The sequence below is a fragment of the Hypanus sabinus genome, chromosome 3 (genome assembly GCF_030144855.1).
Source record: "Hypanus sabinus isolate sHypSab1 chromosome 3, sHypSab1.hap1, whole genome shotgun sequence".
NCBI lineage: Eukaryota > Metazoa > Chordata > Chondrichthyes > Myliobatiformes > Dasyatidae > Hypanus > Hypanus sabinus.
The window spans coordinates 65,691,887-65,707,666 of record NC_082708.1 but is presented as its reverse complement, the minus strand read 5'-3'; the positions used below and the strand labels follow the sequence as shown (position 1 = coordinate 65,707,666).

Sequence of the window (15,780 nt, the reverse complement as noted above, 5' to 3'; positions counted from 1 at the left end):
TATCAAGCTAATGCCGTCTCAGTAAATATATCCTAGATTTGGCATCAGACATGAATTTAAATGAAAATGGATGCCAGCTACAGTTAAAACACTTCTGCGCCTTCTGGGGTTTGTTACTGCATTCCATTTTTGAATCAGAATGCTAAAGAACAGTTAGTTTGCAGGGATGCCGAGGCCTATCACGGTGGTTGGATGGGAGGGGGAATAGACAGGCCAGTGAGTGAGCGCCGGGCACCACGGAACCCTTGAAGGACAGAGAGAGAAGAGGCACTGCACCGGCTGTCTCGGGGCACGGCAACGCGGAACCACGACCAATTAAAAGCGAACCTTTAACCCGTGGGTTGTCATCAGTACCTGAACGCTGCCAATCCCCGTGGCTGCCGCGGATCACAAAAGTGCAATTAAGTGGATGCTTGCGCGCAGGCTGTGCCGAGCAGTTATTATTGTCGCCCTTCGCTTTCCCCCGGTCGCTTCTACCGCAGACTGACACGGCGAGCACCATGACCGCACTGGCCTTCTCCAAGCGGCTTACCAGCTTGCCGAGAGCTGTCAACGGCCCGCTGTCTCTCCTCGCCACGGGGAACGCGGCTCGGAGCTGGGCCAGAGTGAGCAGCAGTGGCCGAGGCCCCGCTCCCCAATTTCACACCAAGAAACGGGGCTACGAGATCACTCGCAACCCCCACCTCAACAAGGTGAGTCGGGGCTGCCAGCAAGGAGTAACAGCCTCTACCCGGAATCGGATCAGTGCCAGACTCACAGTCAATCTGGGAGCTGCCTCTTACTGAGTGATTCATCATGGTGGCACCCGGAGCAACAGAAAGGCTGCCTTGCCATTTGATTCTGCAGAGTGAAATGTTTTCAAGGGGTCTTATTGTCTCTCAAGAACACCAAAATATTATTTAACAAAAAAAATAATGTGGGGTTGTTGTTCTGATTATTTTTTAAGGATGAAGAAATTAAGCAGCTACCCTGGCATTTTGCTTTGTTAAATGTCTTCTGGGCTAATGCAAAAGTGTAATGACATCAAATTTTAGTCCAGTTTGTAGATTGTTAGAAAGAAAATCATTTGAAGTCAGTACCTCAGTCCAGGCTCTCATTAATTCGAGTGGTAAAATATATTCTGTCCTTTATTTGACATAAAGATCTAAACAAGATGATAAACGACTTTCAGATAGAAAATTGTAAATGATGGTGTTCTGAAGGAAAAAATACAATTGTGGAAACATTCGGTAGACGTAGGCAGCATCAGTGGAAAGAAAGAGCAAGTAAATCTGTTTCAAATCTGGCATTCCAGGGGCAATCCCCAGTTTAACATCAAGGACTTTAAATCCTCTTAGTTGGTATACTTTGTGCTCTCAAATGATTACAGAACTCTAACCTCAATCTTTGCAAGATTCAAAGCCTATGTCACTGTAACGATGATCTGTCTGTCCAGACTGGGACAAGTACTGTAACATAACTAATAAATTTACTGGAGTAACAGCAATGCTTTAGAATGCAAATCAAGATCAAGTTGTTTTGCAGGTTTGGCTTGTCCTGGGACAGCCTTTGTCACTTGGGAGAATTGTTCTTATTTGCAGTGTTTCTCCATCCTTACCGGATATACATGATCATCTACATCAGTCTCATATCAGTTGAAAGGAAATTACTGGAGACGATTCTTAGGGACAGGATATATGAGCATTTGGAAACCCATGGCCTAATTAGGGAGAGCCAGTGTGCTTTTGTGCAGGGTAGGTCGTGTCTTACCAACTTAATTGAGTTTTTTTTTAACAAAATGATGAGAGTGATTGATGAGGGTAGGGCACTAGATCCTGTTCAACATGTATTTTATTAAGACATTTGACCAAGTCCCTCATGGAAGAATAAATCCAGAAGACTAAGATGCATGGGGTCTGCAGCAAATTTGCTATTTAAATTCAGAACTGGCTTGTGCATAGAAAACAGAAAGTAGTGGTTGAAGGGACTTATTGGATCTGGAGGTGTGTGATCAGTGGTGTTCCTCGGGGATCTGTACTGGGACCTCTGCTGTCTGCGATGACCTGGATGAAAATGTAGATAGTTGAGTAAGTTTTCAGATGATGCCAAGCTTGGTGGAGTTGTGGATAGAGTAGAAGGCTGACAAAGAATGTAGTGTAATATTGATCAGTTGCAGAATAGAGCAGAGAAATGGCAGATGGAGTTTAACCCGGATAAATGTGAGGTGTTGCACTTTGATCATGCAATGTTAGCATTCGTTTCAAGTGGACTAGAATATAAAAGCAGGGATGTAATGTTGAGCCTTTGTAAAACACTGGTAAGACCTCACTTGGAGTATTGTGAATAGTTTAGGCCCTTGTCTTCGGAGGGATGTGCTGAAACTGGAGAGGGCTCAAAGGAGGTTCACAAAAATGATTCCAAGGTTGAACGGTTTGCCATATGGTGAGCATTTGATGGCTCTGGGCCTGTAATTCCACTGGAATTCAGACGAATTAAAACCTTGATAGAGTGGATGTGGTGAGGATGTTTCCTATAGTAGGAGAGTCCAAGACCAGAGGACACAGCCTCAGAGTAGAGAGGCAGCCTTTTAGAACAGAGATGGGGAGGAATTCCTTTAGCCAAAAAGTGGTGAATCTGTGGAATCTGTTGCCACAGGTAGCTGTGGAGACCAAGTCTGTATGTTAAAGGCAGAGGTTGATAGATTCTTGGTTGGTCATGGCACCAAGGAATAGGGAGGAGATTGGGGCTGAGGGGAAAATTGGATCAGCCATGATGAAATGGCAGAGTGGACTCGATGGGCAAAGTGGCCTAATTCTGTTCCTATATCTTATGGTCTTAAAATCATATTTTTAGTATTTTAATAAAAGTTACTCAGACTAAAGTAAAGCTATAGTCCATGAATAAACCCTGTTCCAGAAATCTGGATACAAATTGGAAGTATTCATAAGGTTCTTCAGATATTGCATCACAGGCCTTAACAGGACAGAATTTACAGAGTCATCCATTTGTAAAGCACAGAAACAGGTACTTTGGCCCAATTCATTCCTGTTAACCATGAAGTCTATCTACACCATTCCCATTTACTTACATGGATCCTATTTCTTTCTAGTCTTTTCCTACCCAAGTACCTGTACAAATTCCTTTTAAGCATCATAAATCTATCTGCCTTTATCACTTCCTCAGATAACCTCTACATTTTGTGCAAGACTTGCTCTCAGATTTTCTTTAAATTTCTGCCCTCTCATCTCAGCTCCATGCCCTCTAGTGTTAGATTCAGCTGCCCTTCAATAAAGACTCTTATTCCTAATAAAAGGTCTCTACTTGAAACGCCGGCTGCTTATTCACTTCCATAGATGCTGCTTTCATTTCTTCTGCCTAAGTGCATGACCATACACTTCTTGACATTATATTCCATCTGTCACTTCTTTGCCCATTCTCCTAATCTAAGTCTTTCTGTAGCCTCTCTACTTCCTCAAAACTACCTGCCCTCCATCTGTCTTCATATCATATGCAAACTTTGCAAGAAAGCCATCAATTCCATTAGACGAATCATTAACATATAACGCAAAAAGAATTGGTCCCAATGCAGACCCTTGTGGAACACCACTAAACACTGGCAGCCAACCAAAGTCTGCTTCCTTTATTCCCTCTCTTTGCCTCCTGCCAGTCATCCACTGCTTTATCCATGCTCGAATCTTTCCTGTAATACCATGGGATTGTAGTTTGTCATGTGTGACTTCTTGTCAAATGCCTTCTGAAGATCCAAGTACACAACATCAATCAATTCTCCTTTGTCTGTACTCTTCGTTATTTCTTCGAAGAATTCCAACAGATTTGTCAGGCAAGATTTTCCCTTGAGGAGACCATGCTGACTACAACCTGTTTTATCATGTGCCTCCAAGTTCGTCAAAACCACATCCTTAACAGTTGACTCCCAACATCTTCCCAACCACTGAGAGCAGACTAACTGGCCTATAATGTACTTTCTTCTTTCTTTCTCTCTTCTTGAAGAGCAGAGTGACATTTGCAATTTCCCAGTCTTCTGGAGTCATTCCAGAATCTAGTGATCCATGAAAGATCATTACTAGTGCCTCTACCATCACTTCAGTCACCCCTTTCAAAACTCTGGGGTGTATACTATCTGGTCCAGGTGTTGTCTACCTGCAGACCTTTCAGTTTCCCAAGAACCTTCTCCCTTGTAGTTGTAACTTCACACACTTCATGACCCCTGACACTTGGAACTTCCACCACACTGCAAAATATTTATTCAGTTGGTCTGCCATTTCCTTGTCCCCCATTAGTACCTCTCCAGCATCATTTTCCAGCAGTCTGATATCCATTCTTGTTGTTTCTTTGCTCTCTATTGCATTGTATTGTAGAACTTTGAGTACACAGTGGTTGTGGAATGGCAGCACGATACACTGATCACTTTATAGACAAAATTGAAAATGACAGCATTGAAAACAGTTGGGATTCTTTTTCTTTGCGTAATTTACCAATTTCAGGTGCCAGGCAGCAAAACCTGGTTCTTTTTAAGTTGCAATTTCATTTGCTTTCTGTATCTTGCCTTAAGCAATAATGATTAAAGCTATTCCTTTTCTCTAATTATTTACAGGAGTATTGCTAGGGATATCCTTCACACTGCAAACAAGATTGACCAAAAACAAATAAGGAATGATGCAATAATTGGCTTATTTAAGATAAGGCTTTGGTGCATATCTGATGGAAAGTTTGTGCCACAAGTTTTGACTGTTTAGAACAGTACTTGTATTGACAGTAAATATTATAACCTGTGCTTTTCGATGAATAAGCATCTTGTGGTTTTATTAATGATTTGCTCCCTTTATTTCATTGTAGTTTTTTGTAGCTTTTAATTTTTATGAAGTAGTGTTAATTAGATCTATTAATTTCAGCTAAGTGGAAATTTTAGGGCAGTACCTATTTGTAGATTAAAATCATACTTTTTTAATACTGTAAGTGGCTCTGCAACTTCTGAGTTTTCTAATAAACGTAGAATGAAATCTGAGCCAAAAAAAAAAGGTTGATCAGGACATAATAAAGCTTGACATTTCTATGCATGGAAGACAGTAAACTAGAGTGATATTCCTGAGGTAAGGTCATTGTGATTATGCCCAGTACCTGTTTAAATGATGTGCAAGTGAGAGATCTTAATTGTAACTAATGAAATTTGAAGATTGCAATCATTATTTTGAGGCCATGGGACTAGCAGATAATTTTAGCACAACATAAATTGAAGAACAAAAATAGAGGTGTACAAAATATGTTGAAGTATATTCCATTTTGTCCACTAAAGCAGTGGAATGCATGGGAACTTCTACAGAAAGTCCAGAGTAGGGCTACAGAATGATCCCAATACTTTGGACTCTGAGCTTTTAGACTGGGTAGAAGCAACTAGGAATTTTCTAACAGCGAGTTATAAATCCCAAGAAGACTTAAGTGAGGATACGTGTTAAATATTCTTTAAATTGAGGAAAGTCTTAATTCCCATTATGTAGTTGTAAACTTGTACAGGACTGCCATAGGCCTCTAGGCCCACTGTTTCTATGTGGATTTTCATGCCTTTGTATACCACCCCAACTTGCCTGAATGAATTCTATATTCCTCAATACCTTGCTCATTCAATTACCTATCAAGGTGCTTCTTGTGTTGTTGCTGGTCCTGCCTCCATTATTTTCTATGGTAGCACATTATCAAAGGCCAACTACTCATGTGAAAAACTTTCTCCCTCTAAGCTAAAGCCTACAGCCTATAGTTTGGATGTCCTACCATGGAAACACACTGGCTTTCTGCTATTGATGAATTGATCTGTTGGTGGATGTGAGACAATGTAAATGACTTGTCCTTGATTGAGTCCTGAGCCAAGTACAGGTTCTTGCCAAACCATGGGCCGAACGAATGATGCGGTATTGCTGCAACCTGTAGTAACTGCAGGACTCTGATTTCACTTTGTTAGCTTTTCATTGGCTGACTTTGTACAGAGGCAGTTTAGGACCTTTCATATGGTTCATTTCTCTTCTGTCTTTCAGAGAGCGGCTCAGGTTACTGTAACACCCTGAGGATCTTACTGCCTATGTTCGATAATCTTGCCTGTCACACTTCTGTGCAGGTGGTGATCTGTGTGGTCATGAAGAAGCTTCTCCCTAACTGCAGCGTGCTTTTCCTGGTTATCTCTTGCCCCATATCATTGTAGAGTTTTAGACTTTTTCCTTTCACTTGCTTTGGTCTGGAGTATGTTAGTTATGGCAGCATGTACAAACAACCTTATTCGGAAAGCATGTGTTGACTTTGCTTTTAGCGTATATTCAAATCATATTGTGGGAGACATTAACTTGGTATTGATAAATGCAGTAAATGTGTTTGCTGCTGTTAATGATTCTGAAATTACCATAGCAGTGATGTTCTTAATAGGTGCAATGTTTTTCATAAGAATAACAAAGTATTTTTCAGGCACAATTGACCTTTTAATCGATTAAGCTTAGTCCAGATAATAAAGTAGTTTGATATGTGGGCTGCATAATGGCCTGTAGTTTCACAATTAGCTATTTTTGGCAACATTTGCCCCTCTATGATGTCCTAGGTTAACATTTGAGCACTTAGATTTGGCTTAACAAGTACATTAGCTCAATTTTACCACCTGCCTTGACATTGTCAATTCACACTACATCCGGTATTGGAATGTCCAGAAGACTTCCAGTTAAATGTCAGAAAGACTGAAGCTATTATCTTTATTTCCACATTTCAAACTACTTTTTCCTTGGGTATCAATTCCATCCTTTCCTTGACGACTATAAAATGAACAAACTCTGCCATTGTATTTATCCCTGAGATGTACTTCAGATTTCACATTCCTGGCATGTTCAGCAACAGTCTTTATTTGCCTCCATAATGTTGCAGTTTATCCCCTGCTGAAATTCTCTCAACTGCTTTTATGCTTCTCAGTTTGACCATTCCATGCAGTCTTAGTGAGGGTGCTGCCTTTTACTTATATTTTAAATTGTTCAAGCATTCTTTGACTTTGTCTATCCTTGCTTACCTTCAGGCCTATTAGACTTCCAAGATATTTGTTCTCCAATGGTGCTTTATTTAATACCTCCAAATGTAATTGTGTGATTGCTGATAGCCAACTTTGAAATGCCCAAACTTTGTAAACTGTTCCTGAAATTTAAAAAGCTCCTTAAAACCAAGCCCTAATATCCTGTTGTGGTTCAATCTCAAATTTCATGTTTAATGTTACTCTTGTGAGGTGTTTTAGAACATATAGCAACTTTAACAGCTGCAAGTATTCTTACTCAATGACACAAATTAATGATGTTCTGATACTGAGTAGCTTCTTGGAGGGGTTGAGCTGCACTGCAGAGGATGGTTAGCCCAAATCTTCTGCAGAAACATTGTCTCCAGAACTGTTTGGGACTCCTGCACACATGAATATGCACAAACCTCTACAGATTTATGCAGGAAATTTGCCTGCTGGATCTGTGCTGGTTTGATCTAAACAAATCTGCTGTGAATCATTCATTTAGAAAGTTACATAAGGATGAAAGCATGAGCTAGGGTAATTTCTATGTTATGTATTTGTTGATTTAACTTGGGTAATTACATTTCTAAATGTTCTACAGTTTCTACAGTTCTAAATGTCTTCTAGTATTCAAGTATCATTTTTACTTTTTAATGTAGAAATAATATACATTTTTAATGATGTTTGGTGTTTTTTGAATGTCAAAATACTCCAGTTTGTTGCTCTGCTCATTCCTGAGTCCTTACCTGTAACAAACATACTGGGACAAACAATGCTCCAAAGTGACAGCATTTTGTTTGCAAATTTTTACATTCTACGTGTTGCAGTCATGACTGATTCCTTTGCCTCACTTAAAAATCAAATCATAATTTTGTCCAAATTGGGTTATAATTGTCACTTTTGGATCATGGCCAACTGCCTTTGTTTGCATTTCTAATGTCTGTCTTAAGGCAATTTATACACTCTCCAAGCCTTCCCGAACAGGGCTAGTCTTTATTTGTTCATGAACAAAATATGTCAAAGTGTGGCATTGTGACAAGTTGTGTTTTATTCTTATTCCTCCAAGCAGAAAATATTTTAGGATTTTTTTTGTTAATGTGAAATCTGAATCTTTCAAACATTGTACTTGTATAAAAGTACTTATCATCGGCATGTAATATTTGAGCCATTTCGTAGATATCTATTTGGAAGAATAAACATAATTAGTTGGTAGAATGTCAATAAAAATAGGTCTAGGAATTCTTTCTGTATGGCCCCTCATGGTTAGCTCATCCAGAAGATAAAGATGCAGGGGACCTTGTCTCTTCCAATGTGCACCAGTGAGACTTGTCAAATCTCTTTGGCCTCCGAGGAGTTTGAGATGCTGGTGAGCTTTCTTGGCATCTAGTTGTTTTGACCAGGAGAGGTTATTGATGATGTTGCCCTGGAACATGAAGCTCTCAACCTCAGCATTGTTGGTGAAAACAGCAGTATGTACACTGTTCTCTTTCTGAAGTCAGCAAGACAAAATTCATTGACATTGAGGGAAAGGTTGTTGTCATGTCGCCATGTAATTAAGTTCTCTATATCCTTCCTGTATTTTAACTCATTATTTGAGGTACAACCCACCATGGTGGTATCATCTACAAACCTGTAGATGGAGTTAGTACAGAATCAGGTACAGGGAATACAGGGACAGAATCAGTACAGGGACATCAGTGTACAGGGAGTAGAGTAGGAGGGTGAGGACGCAACCTTGTGGAACATCAATGTTTAGAATAATCATGGCAGAGGTGTTACTAATCCATTTTCCTCGGAAGCTGTGCTGTTTAAAGGGCTATCATTCAAATGATATTCTTTCTTTTCTGAGGTGAGACCTCCAATGTAGTCTTGAAAATCCCCAGATTGGTTTCTTCTGGAGGTTAAGGCAATAATTACTCTCAACTTCTTGGCTTTGGGATCATTTCAGGCTACTGCAGCCAATCTCTGCCATAGCTCTTTTTGGAAATCACTGCTACATTAGGAAGGTCACCCAAATTCCTTAATTAAAGTCATAGAGTAATAGAGCAGAGCACGGAAACTGGACCTTTGATCTTGCTCACCTATGCCCACCAGAGCTGATCCCATTTAATCACATTTGGTCCTTCTCCTTTCCTATCCAAATGTCTCTTAAATGCTGTTGTTGTAGCTGTCTCAATTACTTCCTGTCAGTTCGCTCCATGTGTTCAGCGTCCTCCGTGTGAAGAAATTGCCACTTTGGATCAGTTTTAAATCTATTCCTTCTCATTTTAAACATATGCACTTTTAGATTTTGATCCTTTTCCCTGGCAAAAATGCTCTGCATTTGCCCTTTCTATAGTCCTCATGATTCACCTCTTTATAACATCATCCTTCAGTGTCCCACATTCCGGGGAAAATGGTCCCCATCTGCCCAACTTCTCTCTCTAATTCAGGCCTTCTTGTCCCAGCTACATTCTCATAAATCTTTGGACTCTTTCCAGTCTAATGACGTCTTTCCTTCAATGCGGCGACCAAATGGTATTTAAGCAGAGCAAACTTCATTATCTTTTGCTTCAGCTGATAAGAACAAGCTGGTGAATTTGCTAGCATTGCAGATTTATTCTGGTGCAGGCAGTAAAAGACTGAATTAATGTTGTATTACTCTTCATTGATAGCTCCTTGTACTCTCCTGCCATGGGACCTGTCTCTAATCCTCTGGGATCTCTTGGGCACAGTTGCACAAAGTAACTGCTTCGTGCAGGCCATGTTCTTTGCCTGGCCAAGGTTCCCCTGACTTGTTGACAACATATTCAATCTCACCTCTCATCATTGCAGCTCCCATTCATTCAACACCACTTTCTTCTATAGCTGCAAGTATTGTTTGTGTTGTAACTCCTTAAGAGCTGGTCACGAAGATCATGTTTGCAGTTAGCTCAATAGAGTCCTGAAATGTCAAAACTGGCATAGTTGTGTGGTGTTACACAGAGAAACTTGACAATGCTCTTTTGTGAAGTTCACAATGGAAGATCTTGATCTACACATGACTTCCACCAGCACTTTTATTTCAGTAAAAGATTGTAAAGCAATGCCATGGCTACAGTGGTACAAAGAACTACTCATTGATTTGAGGAAATAATGCAGTTTACTCTCTGCCTTGGGAAAGGTTACAAATTAGCGAAATGTGAAATTATATTAAAAAAAAACTTGCTGAGAAAACTTTTGACTATTTCCTTAGAAAAGATTATTTGTATCCCATTAACCTTTCTATCAATTTGTCATTTATGACTTTCAGATTTGTTTTTCTCTTTTTCAGTTGAAGTTTATAACTAAATGCGTCATAAACATTAAAGATTTTTTTGTAAATTGATTTCCCTGTCATTTGAACAACATGAACATAAAAACATGCATAATTCAAGGAGCTGACACGTTTCTGTTTCTTCTATCATGTAAATGGTACGGTGAACAGAGGTTAAAATACCTCTTAATGAATACAATAATGTGACTTGAGTTTGTGTGCATATTAACAAAAATGGCAGTTTAAATCTTGCAATGAAGCATAACACACTTCTTAGTTCATAATTTAATCTGGTGATATAATCCATGCTAATGATAGACCAGTCTTCCTCTTTCTGCCATTGTATAAATCTTAAAAATGTAATGCAAATAGCTATATTTTAACACATTTTTGGCACATAAAAGTATGTGACTTTTTTAATAGCAAGGACTGCCATTTTTTTTTTACAGTTGCTAAAAGTCAATTTTTCATTATTCTAGAGTGCCTTTCCATCCAGCCTCGAGAGGTGAAAACCTACTGCATGTTCTGTTAAATTTTGCTTATTCCTCCTCTTAAACTTCAGTGTGTTCTTGGCAAAATTGGACCAGCCATCCAACTGCGGCATAATGCAAACTGTTATTTGTTTTAATGCTACTTTCATGTGTTCAGTTGAATGTTTGTCTTGATCAAAGTTCAAGTTATTACTTTGCAGAATACCTGAAATTATGCAGTTTTCTTTAGTGTGTTTTTTTTACATTGATTTCAGATGTTTTTGGATAATAAGCTTTGATAATCTTCTTCCTCAAGTGATTTGAGTAGGATGATTTGTTTTTGAGGAAGGCAAACCCATACAAGCCCATTCATTTTCAATTCTGAAGGCAAATGGTTGCAAAGATGTTTACCATTTTACTTTGTACTGATTGTAGACTTTGGCTTCCTCTTTGTTCGTCACAGGAAGGAGGGTGAGCACATTCCAGAAGCAGATCCTATCTGCCTTTGTCTCACAACTGCCAGTCAACAGTAAATTGTATTTGGTGCCCTACTTAAAAAAGGGAACATAGCACAAAGGGGCTGGGGAGGCTAGAAAGGAATATTAGATTAGATTAGATTCAACTTTATTGTCATTAACTTTGAATCTGTACTTGGCACAATGAAATGCAGTGAGCCAAGGGCAAAAGAATAGTGTTATTTACAAAATAACTGTGAATAAAAAGTAAGTACTACAGCATACAGATATAAAAATACTGAGACAGTACAATATGGGTGCAATACTGCTTAGGGCTGTGATGTGAGGTTCAGCAGGGTCACAGCCTCAGGGAAGAAGCTCTTCCTGTGCCTGCTGGTGCAGGAGCGGAGGCTCCTGTAGCAACTACCGGATGGGAGGAGAGTAAAAAGTCCATGGTTAGGGTGAAATGCATCCTCGATAATGCTTTTTGCCCTGTACAGGCAGCGTTTATGGTAGATATTCTCAATGGTGGGCAATTGAGTGCCGATAATCCGCTGGGCAGTTTTCACCACACGCTGGAGTGCTTTGTGGTCCGATACGGGACAATTGCCATACCACACTGAGATGCAATTGGTGAGTATGCTCTCAATGGTACAATGGTAAAAGTCTGTCAGTATCCTGGGACAGAGGTGAGGATGCTCCACAGGAAATAAAGGCACTGTTGCACCTTTTTGATCAGGATGGAGGAGTTCAGGGACCAGATGAGATCCTCCGAAATGAGGACACCAAGGAATTTGAAGCTTGATACACGGTCCACTGCAGCTCTGTTGATGTAGATGGGGACGTGAGTGTGGCTCCTAGCATGCCTGAAGTCCACAATGATCTCCTTGGTCTTCTGGGTGTTAAGGGCCAGGTTGGTGTCGGCACACCACGCTCCCAGGTGCTGGACCTCGTCGCTATAGGCCGTCTCATCATCCCCTCTGATCAGGTCAACCACCATGGTGTCCTCTGTGAACTTGTTTATGGAGTTAAATCATGTACAGGAACGCAGTCATAGGTGAAAAGGGAGTACAGAAGAGGGCTCAGCACACAGCCTTGAGGCATGCCGGTATTCACAGTGAGAATATGGGAGAGAAGCCCAGAGTGTGTAAGTGGTGCCTTGAATTCAGGCAGGTAATTCTGCCAAGCAGGATGCTCTCTGTACAACAAGGTGAGCCTGTCTGGATCTGCTGGAAAGCCAGTCTGAGACCCAGCAGGAAACTATACTACTGACATCAAACAGCACTGAGGGACAGGTGAAGATTCTTCTCTGGCTTTCTGGGAATAGTCCAGGTAGTGTGGGCTGGGCCCTGGAGCAAGGCTTATGGGACTGGATGAGTTGGTTGGGGCAGGGGGTGGTGGTTCTGGATGGCAGTTGGAAATTGTTGAGCCTCAGCATTTGGTGGGTGGTCTCGTTCTTTGTGGAAGTGACCAGCTGGGGCCTGCTGAGGGTGGGGCAGAGTTCATGTGTGGCAAAGAGGTAGGAATGGGTAAATCAGAAAGGGGTGAACAAAAAGGACTTAGGACTGTTGGGGTAGGGGGGAGCGCTCAGCTGAAGGTATGAGTGTGGGTGGGAAAGTGGTGAGAGAAAGGAAGGGAGTTTGTGCCAAGGTTAATGTTCTTAGTAAGATTTCATCAGTGTGTACTTGAATTGTGAGTGTGCAGCAGGTACGGATCTTCGCTTTTCATGTGTTAGTTATGAGTTAGAATAATTGGACAAACCCTCAGTTTGTCAGCACCTGGTGGTGGCTCGAGTGCAACAAGTTTCCTATCTTAAAAGAAATCGCATGCGCCCCCTCTCACTCCTCAGTAGAAACAATTTATCTTCAGTTCTAAGGAACTGCCAAAGAAGGAAGTATTTGTCTTAAATAATCCTGTTGAATTTAGACATATGTAGAGCTGTTAGATCCTTATAACTTAAATAAACGAAAGATATATTTTGAAGAGGGTTGGTGTACTGTGTGATTTTAATTTTCCCAATATTGATTAGAATTTCCTTATTGAAGGAAGCTCAGGTGGGACAGAATTTGTTACCTGCACCCAAGAGTATTCCTTGATTCCCCTCATCCTCAGCATGGGTCCTCCCAAGGGGTGTGTGCTGGGCCCATTGCTGCTTTACTCTGCTCACGTGACTGCACGGCCAAACACCCTAGTAATCATGTCATCGAGTTTGCGATGACACGACAGTGGTGGGGCTCATCATCAACAATGATGAGTCTGCCTTCAGAGAGGAGGTGGAAGAGCTAAAGACTTGGTGCCGGGCAAATAACCTCTTCCTCAATGTCAACAAGACCAAGGAGATGGTTATCAACTTCAGGATAACTTGCACCACTCACACCCTTGTACAGTTGGTGGTACAGCAGTGGAAATAATTTCAAACTCGTTGGAATGCTCACCTCACACAACCTCTTACGGTCCCAGAAGACATCCTGCACCATCGGGAATGCTCATCAGCACCTCTGCTTTCTGAGGACAGTGAAGAGAGCTGGATTTTGCTTATCCATACTTGTATCATTCCACAGATGCACAGTACAGAGCATCCTAACAGGCTGCATCACTGCATGGTATGGAAACTACACTGTAGCGGACAGGAAGGCTCTACAACAGGTAGTCAAAACTGCCAAGTGCATCGCTGGCACCAGTGTACCTGCCCTCAAGGACACGTACACAGAAAGGGCTGGTAGCATCATGAAGGATCCCACGCACCCTGCTCATGGACTGTTTGTCCCACTCCCATCAATGAGTAAACTATGTCCCATCTACACCAGGACCACTAAACTCAAAAACAGTTATTTCCCCAAGCAGTAAGGCTAATCAACACCTTCACAGACTAACCCATCCCACATACACCCCACCACCAATACTTCATTTCCTGTTAGAGTCCTTATGTACAGACTTCCCTGAGCCTTGCATTATGTTATGAACATGCAAGCAATCTGTGTATACAAACTGTTTTATGTACAGGGGTTTAGTCGGGGCACATTGGGACCAATCCATTTTGGCCCACTTAAGTGGCTGTCTTAGTTAACCAAAACTTTATCGATATAGTTTTTTTAAAAAAGTATAATAAGCCAAACTAGCATTTAACTGAGTAACAAATTATGTATTTGAATGAAATACAGAACAAATTAGAATGCTACCAATGCTACTACAGTACTATAAAACTGTATTAGTTCTTAATAGTTATCGACAGATAATGGATTGTCTTCCTGCATGAAGTAGTGTTAAAAATCACTGCTATTTAATTTGGCACCCATTGGCCCAAATGAATAAAATAACAAAATCACATGAAAGTGATGCTCTCGAAAAGCTGTTTGCTCTAAGAACAATGTTGTATCTACCAGCCACATTCACATAATTAGCGCTAGTTAGAAACTTCAGCAACATTCTCCTGTCCCAATTAAGTAGTGTAGTGTCATTTTCTGTCTGCTATTAGCCCTCCTAATCCAGTTTTTAATTCCTTCCCCCCCCCCCACCCCACTTCCCTTTAGATTCCTGACTGCGTACTAAAGACCTGTGCTGATCAATTGGCTGGAGTTCCTCAACCGCATTTCTTCCATTTCATGCATGTCTGTTCTCACACCATCCTCCTGCCACCTCACCAGGGATAGGGTTCCTCTAGTCTTCACCTACCACCCCACCAGCCTCTGCGTCCGGCACACAATGCTCTGTAACTTCTACCATCTCTGTATATGACTCTCTTGTCCATTTGTCCCTCCGTCCAGGCGCTTAGCCTTGCAAGCGGAACAAGTGCTACACCTGCCCTTACATCTCATCCCTCACTACCATTCAAGACCCAAAACAGTCTGCCAGGTGAGGCGACACTTAACCTGTGAGTCTGTTGGGGTCATCTACTGTGTCCAGTGCTCCTGGTGTGGCCTCCTGTATATCGGTGAGACCCGACACAAATTGGGAACCGCATCGCTGAGCTCCTAAGGACTGTCCGCCAGAAAAAGCGAGATCTCCCAGCGGCCACCCATTTTAATTCCACTTCCCCTTCCCATTCCCATTCCGACATGTCAGGCCATGGCCGCCTCTACTGTCCCGATGAGGCCACAGTCAGGGTGGAGAAGCACCAACTTGTATTCCGTCTGGGTAGCCTCCAACCTGGTGGCATGAAAGTTGATTCCTCGAACTTCTGGTAATGCCCCCCCACCCCCCCGCCCAACTTCACCATTCCCCATTCCCGTTTCCCTCTCTCACCTTATCTCCTTATCTGCCCATCACCTCCCTCTAGTGTTCCTCTCCTTTTCTTTCTTCCATAGTCTTCTACCCTCTCCTATTAGATTCCCTCTTCTATTACCTGCATCTTTCACCAATCAACTTCCCAGCTCTTTACTTCATTCTGCCCCCTTTCCCAGTTTTACCTGTCACCTTGTGGTACTTTCTTACTCTGGCTCCTCACTTTTTTTTCCCTCAGTCCTAATGAAGGGTCATGACCCAAAACATTGGCTGTACTCTTTTCCATAGATGCTGCCTGGCCTGCTGAGTTCCTCCAGCAGTGTGTGTGTGTTGCCTGGATTTCCG

General features: G+C 41.5%; 1 protein-coding gene across 1 annotated transcript in view; it reads left to right on the top strand.

Moving 5' to 3' along the window:
- Nucleotides 1–238: 238 nt before the first annotated feature.
- LOC132391409 (NADP-dependent malic enzyme-like) overlaps nt 239–15,780 on the top strand; it is a 144,592-nt gene continuing 129,050 nt past the window's right edge. The window contains exon 1 of the mRNA XM_059964584.1: nt 239–692. Within this exon, the coding sequence (XP_059820567.1) occupies nt 501–692 (192 nt within the window). The 5' untranslated portion in view covers nt 239–500. The remainder of the gene's footprint in view (nt 693–15,780) is intronic.